General features: G+C 35.0%; 2 protein-coding genes across 2 annotated transcripts; one reads left to right on the forward strand and one right to left on the reverse strand.

The window, feature by feature from the left end:
• Positions 1 to 3,131: 3,131 nt before the first annotated feature.
• On the reverse strand, positions 3,132 to 5,611 carry LOC149483699 (transmembrane protein 222). Its single transcript, XM_089702869.1, has 4 exons — positions 5,193 to 5,611; positions 4,542 to 4,752; positions 3,942 to 4,072; positions 3,132 to 3,349 (listed from the first exon to the last, which is right to left on the reverse strand). Exons 1-4 carry the CDS (start codon positions 5,324 to 5,326, stop codon positions 3,271 to 3,273), a joined length of 555 nt encoding a protein of 184 aa, XP_089558995.1. The 5' UTR covers positions 5,327 to 5,611; the 3' UTR covers positions 3,132 to 3,270.
• A 2,514-nt stretch (positions 5,612 to 8,125) lies between these two features.
• On the forward strand, positions 8,126 to 17,333 carry LOC149483700 (glucose dehydrogenase [FAD, quinone]-like). Its single transcript, XM_089702900.1, has 4 exons — positions 8,126 to 8,286; positions 14,892 to 14,993; positions 15,273 to 15,403; positions 15,717 to 17,333. Exons 2-4 carry the CDS (start codon positions 14,903 to 14,905, stop codon positions 17,331 to 17,333), a joined length of 1,839 nt encoding a protein of 612 aa, XP_089559026.1. The 5' UTR covers positions 8,126 to 8,286; positions 14,892 to 14,902.
• Positions 17,334 to 17,931: the final 598 nt, after the last annotated feature.

The raw sequence follows: 17,931 nt of genomic DNA on the forward strand, positions 1-17,931 counted from the left end.
CGGAGGTGCGGCTTGAAGGCATGCTATGCAATAGCTTTGCCGCGGCAGTCCCCGAGTGCCACACGTCTTTTTTGTTTGAGTGGGAATCGCCCTTTAGTCGCTTCTGGCACTCGCCGGCCGCTGCCGCGGCACGCTCGCTTCGCTCGCTCGGCTCGTGCGGCAGTTCAAGAGTAAACCTAACACGCTCGTCGCTTCGCTCCTCGCTACCTATTTGGATATTAAAAATAAAAGTTTAATAGTTTTTTAACCTACCTACGTAGATTTTTTTTTGTTTGAGTAGGAATCGCCCTAAAATCGCTTTTGGCACTCGCCGGCCGCAGCGTAAAGTCACAGTACAGTGAAATAGAACGTCTTGGTCCGCTTTTTTGCACAACAAAACGGATAAATGCACTTTTTTCGCACAAAAAATTATTAACTTTAAAAATTAATAACTAAAAAACTACAAGTTTCCTAACGATAATATTTTGGAATTACAATCTTACATTACCTAGCTAACTAAAAATATAAATATTTCCAACAAATTCGTGCGGCAGTTAACTAAAGCCAACCCCAATCAGCCGCCATAACAGGAGATCAATGCTGAGATATTTAATGAAAAATGCAATTTATTGATATGTTTTGAATATCATTTTATAAAGTAAATTTTATAGGTATGTATGTTTAAGACCAATAAGTTCCATTTTGCAACTGCATCATTGGATAGCATGTTCAACTATGGACCAGGAAGAGAACCTAGTTGCGTGAAATCAAATATTCAAATATCTGCTATGAACATGTGACAACTGAATTTAAAAAAATCCCCAGGAGTGGTGGAAAGTTTCCATTGCCTTTAGTCAACATAAGAGACATTCTTTTGATTTTTTTTTTTATATTTTAAGAATCCTTGTCCAATGGAATTTTTGTGTTATATCCTTTGTTGTATAATAGAATTAAAACATATGTATTGTTGATAAATGAGATCTTAAAATTTATTAAAAGAGACAATAGAAAAAAACACTAGTTTTATGTAAAATCCACAATAATAAAATTTTATTGTAAATAAATGAATATCTGCATCTTGTAATGTTTATATTTTTATTAAACCCACTTAAGTCTTTTATAGATAGGTAAGTAAAACACAAATAAAAATTCACAAGATTTTATTATTCATATTTTGTATAATTGTATATTAAAAACTGATATAATTTCCGAGATATAATATGAAGCCATACATAGTTGTCATTTGAAATTTGAGCTATATTATACAAAGACAAATTGTAGAAATTAGAAATAGACATTTATTACATTTTACATTTTTTTTAGGACATTGTAAAGAGTCATTCTTGTGTATAATATTGCAACACAATATCTAATGCGTGTAACATTTAAACCTGTTTTACAGATACATAATTATGATAAAATAAATCATTTATTTAACGGCCTATTGTTTCAACTGAGCAATGAGCATGCAGCTCGCTTTTTTCTTTGATTTTTTCCTTCTAGTTGTATTAGTGTATTTATCCAGACTGAGTTTATCAGGAATCCAGCCTTGAACAGTGAACTGGCTTTCCCAAAAAAAAAAAAAATACGAAAAATAAATTGTTTCTGCTATTAACTATATTTATAACTAAATTAAAATATAACAATAACAAAACTTATAATTATCTACAATCAGCCAGCATTTAAAAAAATAAATGAAATGTTCTAGTCTTTTAAGTAACTTGGATCCAACATTCTTGCACAAAAGTAAGTGAAATGTGTTTAAAAATATTACATATTATATTTTAACTCATTTTAACTAGCACAATCATACCTAAACTATCTGCTCTTTGGATGGATTATATACATATAAATATATTTGTGTGTTTGACTGTTAACTTGTATTGGACAGGAATACAGAGCTCACTTTCAGCAAGCAAACACATGTGCCTAAAATAGTATATAATCACTTAACATTTGACCAGTATTGTACCAAAGCAAAAGTGGACTGTTCCATAATATTATGTTTATTTACATAATAATAATAATAGTTTCTACACATCCAAGCTAACCACATGTGCATCACTTATATAATTAATTACATGGAATAAATAACACTGGTGTACAAAGATCTAATCAAAGACCTTCACTTTTCTATAAAACATAAAGTCTTCTGATTTGTTAGCATTCTAAATAAAATGGAAACTAAAACCTTCAGCATATGAAGCAAATATAAGTCTTTGATAAATTAAAAATAATACCTCTACAGTCTACTTTACTCTGTGCCAAAAAAGAAATGAATATTATTTTATATGAGTGGAATTATTCCACAACCACATATTATGTTTGTTTGGACACATCATGAGAATCGGCGAAAATGATATTCATCTCTTTTTAAACCGGTTCTATATCTAGAATATTATATTTTACGCAATAAATTTACGATTAAACATGATTTAAAATACAAATTGTGTCGAACATCAATAATATTCAATTGAAAACAGAGTGTAAAAGGTTAATAGAAAAATACCACTTTTAGAGAGATTTCAGCCAAAAGGGAAGTCTTTAAGAGTAGGTATAACATCAATAGAAAATGCTAACACCTTTAACCTATATTTTTTAAAATTAAAAAATTAATTCACATTCTACAAGTCTTTCCTATATTCCCATAGATTTGAGACTAAGCTATACTTAGCCAGCCAAATTACAAATATTTATTAATAAATCCTAATAAATAATAATATTTCATATCAATTATTATTTTTTCATTTAAAGATCCTTCATGAAGGATATAGCTAATCAAAAAGTTATATAACATTCTAAACAGAAAAAGGAATATTACTGTGACAAAAATAATGGGATGATGTCTAAGATGTGTCTAAGTCATATATAGAAAAGGTTTCTTCATTGTGAACTTATAAAATATACTTTCGTAGATTCCCATACTGGACCTCCAAATACATACAAATCTTAAACAAATTGATAATAAGTCTTGGTGATTACTGTGACAAAAATAATGGGATGATGTCTAAGTCATATAAAGAAAAGGTTTCTTCATTGTGAACTTATAAAATATACTTTCGTAGATTCCCATACTGGACCTCCAAATACATACAAATCTTAAACAAATTGATAATAAGTCTTGGTGATATCTAGAATCTAGATTCTTAAAACCAAGATATTTTGGAACAAAAACATATCTATACCAGTAAATATTTTAAGTCATATTATTTAGACTAGGATGGTAATAAAATGAAGATCCTCCTTCTACCCATTGAAAGAATATCATGTGTCCAGACGAGAACAGTGGCTTTATATAGTGGCAGCCAAACCACAGATAAACGCAACTATGATGCAGAACGGCAGCCATGTCTTCAAGAAGGCTCCAAAGCTGAAATATTAATGAAGAATATTGTTCATTAGATAGTGATAAATGAAGGATGAAAGTTAATGAAAAACCACTGGAAATAAATAAAAAAATAATGTTATATTTATTAAAACAAAGGAAAACTACACATAAATGAATTAAAAAATAATAAATAACTAATTAACAAATAATGAACAGAAAAAAATCCGAATACTGTGTGGCTCGTTATTTACTGACAAGAGGAACAAAATCGAAACAGGCTTACTTCATTTCAAAGTCAATGAACAAATTAATTAAAACAGCATTTTCAAGTTAGTTATTTGCATTTCTATTGTTAATTTGCCTACAGTCATATTTTGGATTTCTTGACAATACGGGTTAAAGATCAAGGGAAATAAATTTATAATGTAAATAAATTGAAGTCATATAAATGAAAATTGAAGATCTTTATAAGTTATAGCAAGAATTCCATGCCAATTACTTAAGTTTATAATATTGTAATCTGCATGCCTGCAATGCTTTTTCTGTCATATAATTAAATCCTATAATTTAAATGATAAAATAGGATGTTCAAAAACTATAATTTGCTTTTCATCTATGATAATTGTTTCCTTACCTCACATACTTGGAGTATGGTATCATGTAGAAGGCCAGTTTGACCATGTTCCAGTTCTTGCAGCCGTTGTAGTTCATGATGTTCAGAGCTGCCGCCACGTGGGAGTGGCAGTTGTCATAGAATATTATGTGCTGGTAGAAAAATCATATATCTTTAGCAGTTGTTTTTTTAAGCAGAAGACGAGTTAACTTAATGAAATGAAGAAAATTAATGTTTCTCCAAATGTGTATCAAATCATAAAGATGTTTAAATTTAGCATACTAAATCTTTCATATATTTGGAGGTGTTTGAATATTACCTGTTGCTTGGCTAATTAAGAAAAATATTTAACTGAACATTGAATTGTTTTGCAAAATTTATATGTAACTAGCGGTCCGCCCCGGCTTCGCCCGTGGTACATATTTACGTTTTCTCTACATAAGAACCATCCTCGTAGGAAATATAATAAAAAAAGAATTATCTAAATCGGTTCAGCCGTTCTCAAGTTATGCGCTTACCAACACATTTTGGGATTCATTTTTATATTATAGATTTATAATAATCTTAAAAACAAAACTTCCAAGTAGGCAATGTAGAACTTGTATTGAGCAAATATATTACCATTCTCTTCTTATACATCTCGGAGGCCTCCGAAACTGCAGCGTCCCAGCCAGCCTGGCCGTTGGCAGCTCTGTGCGGAGACAACTGCCAGTACTTGGTGGGGTTCCCGAACGCCATCAAGTCTTCAGACACAAAGTACGGACCGGCAAAGTCACGGATCACTCCATTGGACATGCAGATGCCCATGTGGCCTAGTAAAGGAAATATCCATCTGAAATTGATAATTATTATGCAGCATTATTCAGTTTCTATTTTGAAATCTTTGTTTTTAAAAATTGTCAGTTCCTGATGTTTTAATTTTTATTCTGATAATGGAAGTTGCAAAAATATGCTAAATATGATTACTACACACTTTTTAAGTATATAGCTTGAAACTCTTGGTAAGAAAACATCCCTCAAACTGAATTATAAGATAGTCATTATAATATGATAACAGTGATAATTCTGCATTTTTCACAATGTTTTAATAGGATTTAAGTACCTACATCAATACAATCTCAAAGGTATAAAATATATAATTAACATTTCTGCGTGTTTTGAATTTTCCTTTAGAATGAATGAAATTTGACTGAGGTACTGAATAGAAAGCAGCTTTGCAGTACATAATATATCGAAACTAATTTTTTTAAATACAAAGCAATATAAACTTACGTCAAAACAGGAATAGGGGTCCAAACGATACAATACGGGTACCGCGCTCTGTTGTGGTCGATGGGATCCATCAGTACGGCTTGCTCTCGGTCGCTGATGTCAATTGGGCTGCCGGGGCTTTGGTCACCGTTCATGTTTACCAGTTCAAGTAGTACTATCCATTACCGTTGTTCAAGAGCATAAACAATAATAAAAAACGAGAATCAATACGTCTTGAGTACAAAATATTGAAACTTTTCTTAGAACTGCAACAGCTGTTACCCTAATTCCTACATAAAGTAATATTTATTTGAATACTTATTGTTATTACTCGAAAGTTAATACCTTGTATTTAATTAATTGGGATTTGGTCAATTTGAGTATTGCAATTCGCATTTCGCAATTTGCGTTTATTTTGACAAATGACAAGTCGGTATTTAAACGTCAAAACCGTAGACAGCGAATCAACAGAGTCAAAATTAAACTACTGTCACATTATATTTAAATCTGTGATTTAAATTTTATGTACTCCGTACGTCGTTATAAAATTAATTTGGTTAAAAAGAATATATCACGATATCGCTTTTATTTTTTTAAAATAACATTTCGACAAAATGTCTGTGTATTATTTTTACACCGCCACGCCATCTAGTTGGCTTATTATTTCAAAGTAAAGAAGCTGGTCCTTGTTCTTTTGAAGTCGGGGCCCAACTTTTCGGGTACAGCTATAGATATTATACACTTGTATCCATGGAATTATAAAAAAAAAAACTATAGATATTAGTGTATTATACCTAGCATCTTGCCTAGCATTTTTTATGTAATTTTTTTCAAATTTCACAGTTAGGTATACTGAAGTTGGTGGCGTCAGGTAGCAAAAAAATTTGATGTGTTTTTTTCATACCGAATTGCGTAGTAAAATTCTTATATTTTTTTCATTAGAGGGGATTATATTCGGGAAATCCGTAATGTTGTTTTTTTCACGCCTCATAACGTAGAAGTTTAATAATTATTTTGCATGCCAATGCACAAACAGTACTGAAAAATTCTCTATAATATTCATTTAAGTAGCATGATGGGATTACGAACTTACATTACGGAAGACAGTAATTAGAGAAATTAAAATAGCACCGAAAATAAGTTTACAAATTAATCGATTAGTTACCAAAGAAATCTTAAAATGTCTTGCGGGCACACTGGGAAAACTTTTGCAGAAAATCATACCTATTATTATTGTTGAGAATAAATAAATAAAACAAATCTTTATTATACAATATTGATTATGAGGCTCTGGTTCTCTTGCTAGGCATAGTAGAAAGCCAGTGAATTATAGTATCATTTTAATACCTATCTAGAGCGTCCCGCATACATTATGCATTCCATTAATAGCTGTGTTTTACCTGAAAATAAAACACATATTAAATATGTACTTACCTATATTTGAAGCTTACTTATTGAGAAGGCACCTAGCTTTTTCCGCCTATTTTTCCCTCTCTTTCCGTTGTATGTATGCTATCTCTCTCGCACACCTCTCCACCAGGTGGCGGGGCGCACGATAATAATGTGCGGGCGCTGGATATTTTTCACTAGATTTCCGCCCGCGGCCTCGCCCGCGTTTTCAAAGGAAAACCCGCATAGTTCCCGTTCCCGTGGGATTTCCGGGATGAAACCTATCCTATGTGTTAATCCAAGTTACCCTCTCTATGTGTGCTAAATTTCATTGTAATCGGTTCAGTATTTTTTACGTGAAAGAGTAACAAACATCCATACATCCATACATCCTTACAAACTTTCGCCTTTATAATAGTATTAAGATTAAGATTGAGTCGAAATCCACAACAGGTGGACGTTAAGTGTAAGCTTCAAATATAGGTAAGTATTTAATATGTGTTTTATTTTCAGGTAAAACACAGCTATTAAACACTTGACCGTAATTTGAAGCTTACTTATTGCACAGACTAATAATAATATACTACGTATACAAGTTATAGGCTAACACCGAAAGAATTTTTCAAATCGGACCAGTAGTTCCTGAGATTAGCGCGTGCAAACAAACAAACTCTTCAGCTTTATAATATGTATTAGTAAGTATAGATTTTTATAGAATTGTTGATAACTAGTCAGTTGTTGCGATGCAGATGTACTGAAAATTGCATCATTTTAATGAGGCTTACCTGAAACTAAACGAACTAAACTTAATTTACTGTTGATTTCACTACATTTAAAGTGAAAGAGTACGATATATTATTATCTACATCTTCTTGGTGTCCCTAACTAGGGATTTCGTAAAATCTCTGATATCCTCATTTCCCTGAGACATATCCTGGATGTTTTTAGCTAATTCACGACGAAAATATTCGTACATCGATGAGAGCTTCCTCACGTGCCGCAAATGATAATAACCTGACATTTACCACATCTCTAATTGAACAAACAAAATATATTATCTATTTTTCGAAACAATGATAAATGTAGGTAATGCATAATATGTAATGCTTGTTTTTCACAGCTTTCAAATTGTTAAAGCGTAGACTAAACGTTTGTGATATTGATAGACGGCTAAAAAACTTTGTTTGAGGTGTGGTGTTTACATTTCCATATTAAAGTCGGAAGATCCTGAGCGAAGATTAGCGCCAATACGGCTCATTACCTTAGACATGAATATTTTAATTTATGCAACTCATCTTATATTATCGTTGGATACATGTTACACTTTAGTTGGTTGTGGCCACTGCTTCGGTTTACTTGAGTTTTAATTAGTTGATTAGTGAGTTAGAGTGAGTTAGTTAATAGGTCAATAATTATTGTTGTAGTCGTGAATTTAGACGCGTTATTTTTTGGAAAATCTGAAATATTATGATGTCTTCTAGGTAGGTGGTTCTTTTGAAATTTTGTCAGCATTATTCTGCATTTAGCAATGTAACGTTAAAAAATTTTATTAATTTAATGGGTATATCCCGCCAAAAACATTATATTTTATATACTTAGCTACTTATTATACAATTTTTTAGACGAGTAGCAGACAACTTGCTGCCTGATGAGGTTATTGGTGAGAGGTCAGCTCGGCTGCTGCAGAAGATATTGGATATCAAGCGAATTCAATTATTAGTATTTGGTAAGTTTTCAAGATTGCACTGATTTTTACCTGTTCTTATGGTGGTGGAGTCGGTGGAGAGCAAAGTTTTAGTATAATATTATAATTTGATAGCTCTTAACAACGCTGGCAATACAGCCGGCGGAAAGCCTGTGTCTATAATATACAATTTACTTATTATAGTTATTATAAGTATGTATAGATTATTTTATCATTAAGTAGGATAAACCTATCGGAAAACTGATCAATTTCTATGTACTGAGGACCCTCCTTAAATATGATAATTTCCTACCTTTTACCGTTTACGTATCCATTCAAAACGTAATTTTATGCACTTATCATACCATATTTAAAGCATCGAGGATCTTCAATAATGGAAATGTCCAAGAAATGAAGGATCCTTCGTAGAACAAACACTCGCTCTCATTGTTTGCAGTTGTTGTTTCTTAGTGAAATGCAGATACAGATATTATTATTTTGCCGTTCTAATCAAACCCCACTTACCTATATAAGCATCCGCTTTTTCTGTTTAATCCGAAGGTCAACGTTCTAGTGTTTGAAAAATCTTACATTTCTCAAAGTATTGTCTATATTAATAAACTTAATAGATAATAACATTCTTTTTTCAGTTATTACTATATCTCGTTTAGCTGATAATTGTTTAGTATTCCTCCCGTCACTCGTAATTAGCGAGTAGAGCCACGCCGCAGCGTAGTATCACTGAGCAAGTACATAGGTAATTTGAAATTTCGCATCGGATAGGGTGTACGTGCAGAGAATTACAAGTCTTTTAGACTTAGATATATTTACTAGTTCTAAAGGATAAATAACATATAAAGTACACAGTACACATTTTTCTATCTTGATAAGCTGTCGTTATTTGATGAGATGGAAGCTTGAAAGGCTTTTAGAAATAGAAAGCGTTTTATTTGCCACCATGTAACTCTTAGTAATTAATACACAAAACAGAAAAAAAAAGATAGTAATGGAGGCAAAAAGGACTCCCCGTCAGCAAAGCAGCAACCATTATTTAAAATGTATTGCTGCACTGATTTTCAGAGGAGACCACGTGACTGTACAGATGCAATGATTCAGTATTAATTAATGATACATATAATTATGAAAGTGTGTTTATGTAGCATAGGTAGAGAAAAAATATAATGTGCACCTTAATTTTATTTTGCGAACAGTGGGAGAGTGTTAGATATTATATAAATACACAATAAAATACCTTAAAATGATCAATGGCTCAAATATGTGGCGACGGGCCGAACTCCTATCGGTAATTGCTTCTGATGCTGGAGCAACAAAAAACCTCAGACGTTTTTTAAAACATGGCACTGAAGAAAGATTTCGTAAAGGGGGAGGTAAATTTTGTGTGTGATATCGAATGAATAAGCGACCAGCAGATATTTATGAAAATATGATACGGCTACTAGCATTTCTTTGATAGACTGTTAAAATTTCATACTATACCTACTATATAAAGTGTAATATTTTACCTAACTTTTTAACTACTAATGATGAAGAAAACGCTTATTATGTAAAAAAGAAGAAGGTTACATATAACACTCAGACAATAATTACAGTGAAAAACCTACACAGGTCTACTAGGTACTTACATTACAATATTTAACAAAACATAGACAAAGGTATAATATAATGTAACGGTAAATAATTATATTGTCTGGAATTTGGATTCGGAGTCCAGCTTCAGTTGAAATGTATACTAACTAGCGAACTTAGATAAGGCTTCATATAATTTAAATTTTAAATGATAATATTATAGAACGCAAAACGATAACGACTGCTTTTGAACATATAATATTCATGAAATGCATTTGGGAACTCTAATTATTCAGATGCACGTACCTACACAGTACACAGTCTACAATTCAAATTTTGTAAGTGCACAAGGATGTTTTACATCATATTATTATTGTAAATAGGTACCTATGTTTCAACCGATATATTCGAGACATCGTATTAGTAAAACAGGGTGAATTGGCTAGGCACGTCCGTAAGGAAATTCGATCAGTGTACTGAATGTAAATAAAACCGGCCAAGTGCGATTCGGGTCCGTGCTGTGGGAGCTCCGTACAAACCTTTTTCTTTTACCTATGCATATAATACATTGTTTTGTTCAAATACCCAGTGGGTTATGATGCCCTTGTGAATGTCCCACATTTGCAACTTAATTGGCTGTATCTTTTGATTGTGTTAGTTCAGAAGTTTGATTTTTTCATTATTAGTGTTTGATATAAATTTTAGCCCGATACCTCGGCGCGTTTCTGAGAAAAAGGGCCTTGACTTTTGTCAAGACAGGCAGACAGATGGACAACAAAATTGATCTTATATGGGATCCCTTTTTCCGGAATACTTTTTTCTTCCTGCGACTTGAAAGTCGTAAAACGTATTCAACAAGGGAATTTCGAAACAAAAAACGAATTTACGAAATAATAGAAAAAAGTTAATTTGAGAAATTTGGTGAAAAAACAACGGCTTGTAATGACTCCCAAACCTCCTATCTAACTCTGTGGTTAGGTTATTTGCGACAATATTGCTTGTTATCTTCTCTATTTTATATTATGTTGATAATTTTGGCTAGAACTGGATTCTAAACTCTATTCATAGAATCGGCCGACCGTAGACAGAGCTACGAGTAACTTAAACAGTAAAAAAAAATATTTTGCAAAAAATCTTTACTTTAAAAGAGCACAAGTAATATTTTATATTGATTTCCTATACTTATTGTTTTCTATTACAAAGTCTAAAGATTCTAATAAAACGATAAATAAGGACTATTTCTTATCTACATATTAGCTGCGTGCTCCGCGGTATTCGTCTCAGTGAGATGATATATGTATAGCCTATAGCCTTCCTCGATAAATGGGCTATTTAACACCGAAAGAATTTTTCAAATCGGACCAGTAGTTCCCGAGATTAGCGCATTCAAACAAACAAACAAACTCTTCAACTTTATTATATTATTAAGTACCTATAGATTTTAAATGATTGGAAAGTGACTTCCAAAGTCGAATTGTAGTAATTCCGAGACAGAATGCAATGTCTCTCCGGCCCGGGGGCAAGCTACGCTATATTCGGTGACCATTTATTGGCCCTGATGTTTGCTGACCGTAAACAAGTGCAATGTATGATACATAAAGACATTTTAAGTTTGAAAAATCAGATGTTTTGCGCGAAGTGACAGTAGTACCCACCTCAACGCTTCGCTTATGAGGCGTGCAATTCTCTGAAGATTTAGCTATCCGATGCTTTATTTACAAATTGCTGTTAGCCAAATGCCTTCTAGGCTGGTTAAAATTCAAAATTCAAATTTTAACCGTTTTAAAGGCGATTACCGATACAAATGATGTAGATTTAGGTTTATTTCGTATTAATAATGTTAAGAGTTCCGTATATACCTAGCATCGGATTAAGAAGTATTCATGAATTTTACATTACTATACCTACTGTTTCTTGTATTAATCCTATATCGTATGGGTTTTTATCATTTTTCTTATACCGGTTCATAAATCGTGTGTTACAAAAAAAGCTTAGGAAATATCTATGTAACATAATTTGCTTAGTTCGACATTGAATGAGTCAAAGTCATTGGGAAAAGTCGAACCTTTTGGTTGGACTTTGAAGTTCAAATCGAGTCTTTGTCGATTACAACTGGGTTATGAATAATTATAACCAAATTCGTAGAGCCGCCCACAACTCAGTTTGTTACCTATCATATAACTTTAGAATATTAAAATGTGTTCCTTAATTAAACCTTTGACCTTTCGTAACCGATAGATAGGCTATTGTAGCATACATGGATTTCGATCAACAGACTAATATTTTGTCTACAGATTTCTTCTAAAATTATACAAATATGAATGGTCTAAGATCCGGAATTAGAACAATATACCGACTAACCCTCATCTATGTTTTACAGGCTGATTTCAATGTTATATAATTTATAAAAACATTCTCTGCTACCATAAGTCTGTATGTTCATTTCTTTGGCATGTGCTACAGCTGAAACTATGCTGTATCATCAGAATTGTAGTAGAGAGTACTTACATAAGTTTTATTATAGTCTATGTACACAATTAAAATAATACTAAAATCGCGGAAATAAAAAAATCGATACCTAGCTAATAATCTAAACTACTTAATATTATAAAGCTGAAGAGTTTGTTTGTTTGAACACGCTAATCTCGGGAACTACCTACTGGTCCGATTTGAAAAATTCTTTCGTTATTAGATGAGATGACTCATTTATCGAGGAAGGCATATTATATTATATCATCTCGCTAAGACCAACAGGAGCGGAGCACTGCGGGTAAAACCGCGGAGCACAGCTTGTAATATAATATAAGTTGTGACGCCATCAGCATCTTAGTTTTTCTTGTTTAGTCCAACTAATTTCATGATTATACATTATGTTGTTATTCCATTAATTAGTACCTAATCTAACAAAAAATGCATAATTTAATAGAATTTTCATTTTTGTTCTTGTTTTTTTGTTCTTTTCGCTTCATAAATTTCGAACACTGGGGTTGTTTTGTTTAAGTATAACTTTATTCAAATAACGAATTGATTTAAAATTCCTTTAGATGCTATTTTCATTTAGAACTAGCGGTCCGCCCCGGCTTCGCCCGTGGTACATATTTACGTTTTCTCTACATAAAAACCATCCTCGTACTTCAAGGAATATAATAAAAAAAGAATTATCGAAATCGGTTCAGCCGTTCTCGAGTTATGCGCTTACCAACAAATTTTGTGATTCATTTTTATATACAGGGTGTCCCAAAAAGTAGTGATGAACGATAGCTGGGAGGTAGAGGACCAAGAGGGCTATCCGAATCACCCCCATGTGTGTTATGCGATTTTTCGTATTTTCGGAGTTATTACATTTTTTTCAATTTTTCATCTATCGCCGAGTACGATGAGATTTTTATTTATGGTGACGTGAATTATTGCGCTAGATGCTTGATTTCTTTTGTGTGCTAAGCTGAAAGATAGGCCAATTCAGTATGGTAACATTTACAATCGTTAGATCTTCGAAAGGAATAAAAAAAAGAATTAAATGCCAAGGAAGATAAAATTACCCAGTATGTTCATAACTTCAAGGGCCCATAAAAAAATAAAATCACATAAAAAAGGTTTTCCATTTGGCTTTTAAAAACTTGCTCTATCAATCAGGTAGCTACCCTAAAAATTTCATTTTATTATTCTGAAGGCTTCAATCGAAAAATTGAAATCTAAATGTGGTAAGTGGAAAATTTTTATTAACATGATGATCATTAAAACCAATAAATAGGTGTTAAATTACCAGAATTTTTTTAAAATAGCCCCGCTGTTGCTCAATGCAAGTGCGACATCACCGTAAAAAGTTGTCTTTTTAAAGTCTGAATGCTCTTTTATCATTTTTAATGGTTTCTTCTGCAACTATGAATTTCCGGGTTATTTCGTCCAAATTGTGGCATTCTCTCAAGTGGCCGAGGTCTTTTTAGTATCCCCATTAAAACAAATCAATGGGGTTAAGGTCGAGGGACTGTGGAGGCCAGGCTTTAAAGCAGGCATCACCGGCGCATGCGCAGGCTGCAACGACCAATCCATCTTTCAGAGTATTTTTGCCCTTTAGCCTGGCCTCCACGGTCTCCGGACATAAACCCTATTGAATTTTTTCCGTGGGAATACTACAAAGACGAGAGACTGCCACAATTTGGACGAAATAACCCGGAAATTCATAGTTGCAGAAGAAACCATTAAAAATGATAAAAGAGCATTCAGACTTTAAAAAGACAACTTTTTACGGTGATGTCGCACTTGCATTCAGCAACAGCGGGGCTATTTTAAAAAAATTCTGGTAATTTAACACCTATTTATTGGTTTTAATGATCATCATGTTAATAAAAATTTTCCACTTACCACATTTAGATTTCAATTTTTCGATTGAAGCCTTCAGAATAATAAAATGAAATTTTTAGGGTAGCTACCTGATCGATAGAGCAAGTTTTTAAAAGCCAAATGGAAAACCTTTTTCATGTGATTTTATTTTTTTATGGGCCCTTGAAGTTATGAACATACTGGGTAATTTTATCTTCCTTGGCATTTAATTCTTTTTTTTTATTCCATTCGAAGATCTAACGATAGTAAATGTTACCATACTGAATTGACCTATCTTTCAGCTTAGCACACAAAAAAAATCAAGCATCTAGCGCAATAATTCACGTCACCATAAATAAAAATCTCATCGTACTTGGCGATAGATGAAAAATTGAAAAAAATGTAATAACTCCGAAAATACATAAAATCGCATAACACATATGGGGGTGATTCGGATAGCCCTCTTGGTCCTCTACCTCCCAGCTATCGTTCATCACTACTTTTTGGGACACCCTGTATATAAAATTCTCGTGTCACAATGTTAGTCTGCATACTCCTCCGAAACGGGTGGACCGATTCTCATGAAATTTTCTGTGCATATCGGGTAAGTCTGAGAATCGGCCAACATCTATTTTTCATATGTACCACGGGCGAAGCCGGGGCGGACCGCTAGTTTTTATATATAAGAAGATAAATGTAGAAAATAATTTGTTATTTTAACGTAGTGTTTGTATTTGCAGTAACTTTGGCGATGCTGACGTTACTGTGTTTCACAGAACACACATCAAAGCTGAACTACATTGCTGATATTCTTCGGTCCTTACTTGACGATAAAATTAACGGTAAGTTAGAACTTAGAGCATCGTAGTATAGAAATGTACGACTTTAATGGATTTCTTTTAATTGTTCCGCAGTTTTAAACGGGTTTTCATCGGTAAATGTTACGTATAAGGCTCTTAATTTGAAGGACTTACAGTAATATTACGATTAAATCATCGTATTTTAACAACAAACATTTTAACCTTCAAATAATACATTTTAACATCGAAATCCTACCAAATATACTCAGGAAGGAGTATTCTGCATTGTCAACATAACAAGAAATGCCTGTCTATTTCCAGATGGTGAAGAATACGAGTACATAGTGGTAGGCGCGGGCGCGGCGGGTGGCGCGGCGGCGGCGCGGCTCGCGCTGGCCGGCCACAGCGTGCTGCTGATAGAGGCTGGCGGAGACCCGGGAATTATTACCAAAGTACGTGCTCTTACAATGTATTGTGTCCAATTACTTAAGCGGCAATTACCGAGAATAATTTAATTTTAATAATATTTAATGTAATTTTTATTGTTCAGAACGCCTAGATTCGATATCCGTATTTTAACGTAGGTAGGTACCTAACTCGGATATTTTTAAATGCAGTTTTCTTATCCCTACCCTTATATGGTTACTGTTTTTTAGGAACAGATTTTCGTTGTTGTTTCAAACTTTATACCTAAATAACTGACTAATAGATAAAATTGTCACATGAATTTATGAAGATATTCATTAGCACATCTCGTCTCCCCAGGTGCCTGGCTCGGGGGGTGCTCTGATCGGCAGCAGCTACGACTACGCGTACGGCACGCGGCCCAACAATGTGTCGTGCCTGGCGTCGCGCGGCGCGGCGTGCCGCTTCGCGCGCGGCCGCGTGCTCGGGGGCTCCACCGCCATCAACCTCATGATGTACACACGCGGCAGCCCACTCAACTACGAATATGACCTGCCCGGCTGGACCTGGGAAGATTTCAAACCGTATTTCCTGCGATACGAAGGGTTACGAGACCTCCACAAATTACCTGCGTCATCGCGCCCGTATCATAACACGTCTGGAGTCGTTCCTATCGGATACTTCCAGGAAGTTAACAATCCATGGCAGAAAAGGATCATAACAGGATTCAATGCTCTCAATATTCCTTTCAACGCGGATATTAACGCGGCGTCACAAATCGGTGTATCGAAAGTTCTCGCTTTCACCGCGAACGGTGAGCGCGTCAACACGGCCGAATCTTATCTCAATATTCCCGGCGTCAGTAAAAACTTACGCCTCCTCAAAAACACAAAATGTTTGAAGATTATAATCGATGAGAGTAACACGGCCAGAGGTGTTATAGTGATTCGCAATAACGAAATATATCGGATGTACGCGAAAAAGGAAGTCATTCTCAGCGCAGGAACGATCGGTTCGACTCATTTATTATTACTGTCCGGTATCGGCCCAGCAGAGCATTTGCGAAAGCATAACATTCCAGTCAAAGCGAATTTGCCCGTCGGTAGAGACTTGTCCGATCATTTTGCGCCTTTGGTATATATGAAAGTAAACGATCAACCGACCAAATCTAATGTATTAGCCGTGGGATCAAAAGTAATAGAGGGATTAGAATGGCTCCTGGCGCGGCGCGGCCCGCTGTCGACTTCGGGGCTCACAGATATAACCACGTTCCTGAATACAAAATGCTACGACTTTAAATTGAAGCAGCTGCTCCACGACCGGCCGGAGTGTGAAGTGCCGACGTCGCAGTACATCCACGCGTACATGGAGCGCGGTTTCGCCAGACTCGCGAAGCCGATATACGACAGAGTGATCGGACACGTGCCCGAGGTCGCGGACCAGATGGTGGTGGAAAACGACAAGAGCGCCTTCATCGTGGTCACGTTGCCCGTGCTGCAGCCTTACTCCCGCGGCTGGATAGAGCTGGCGAGCGCCGACGTGTACGACGCGCCGGTGATCAGCCCCAACTATTTGCACGACGACCGCGATGTGCAGGAGATAGTGCGAGCGATCCGGATCCTGGAGGACCTGACGCAGACGCCGGAGTACAGAGCACAGAACGCGTCACTGTTTAAATACAAGCTGGCGGGTTGTCCGGACGGAGAGGAGGAAGGTTACTGGGCGTGCTACGCGCGGCACATGACGTACTCGGTGTACCACGCGGGGGGCACGGTGTCGCTGGGCGGCGCGCTGGACGCGCGGCTGCGGGTGCGCGGCGTGCGGCGCCTGCGCGTGGCCGACGCGTCCGTGCTGCCGCGCCTGCCCGCCGCCAGCACGGCCGCCGTGGCGCTCGCCATCGGGGAGCGGGTCGTAGACTTCGTGCTAGACGACGATACACACAATGCGTGTGCATATGAGAACGCCACGGTGTTATAGTCAGTGTACTTAGGATTGTTAATTTATTGATTTGTAAATAATTTATTTGTAAATAGTTAAATATAATTTTGTTTCTAATTTGTTGTTGTTTTTTTTTTCACATAAATATTCATGATAATCCTGATACGCGTTAATCACTGCAGGAATTAAGTAATTTAATTTAGACATGATAAAGTGGAAATATTATTTTGGAATAACATTTAGAGCAGGCTCGAAGGAGATGTTCGTTTGCAAAAATAGCGGACCTAAATCTGACTTCTGATATATATTGTATAGATCCCAGACATCCTATAGACAGATGTTACCAACCAGTTTTGTGGTCCCCATCCCCCCACCCCGGTAATTAAATATGGCATATATAAAGAATATATTCATTCATATCAAAGATTGTTAATTATTTAAAATAATAATTTAAAAAATATATTCATGAGTTTTCAATCTATAGTGGTTTAACCCTTGGCATGCCTGGTGGGCATAAGTTACACTCTATGCCTGGTGGGTCTCTCAGACCCCGATTTTAAAATGGTATTTTTTTCTATAAATTTTATTATGTAAGGTGATTTAATGATTCAAGACGCATGCTTAAAGGGCAAAAAAG

The sequence above is a fragment of the Colias philodice genome, chromosome 13 (genome assembly GCF_061535455.1).
Source record: "Colias philodice isolate Cphi_HAF_F1 chromosome 13, ilColPhil1 Martin Lab GWU primary, whole genome shotgun sequence".
Classification (NCBI taxonomy): Eukaryota; Metazoa; Arthropoda; class Insecta; order Lepidoptera; family Pieridae; genus Colias; species Colias philodice.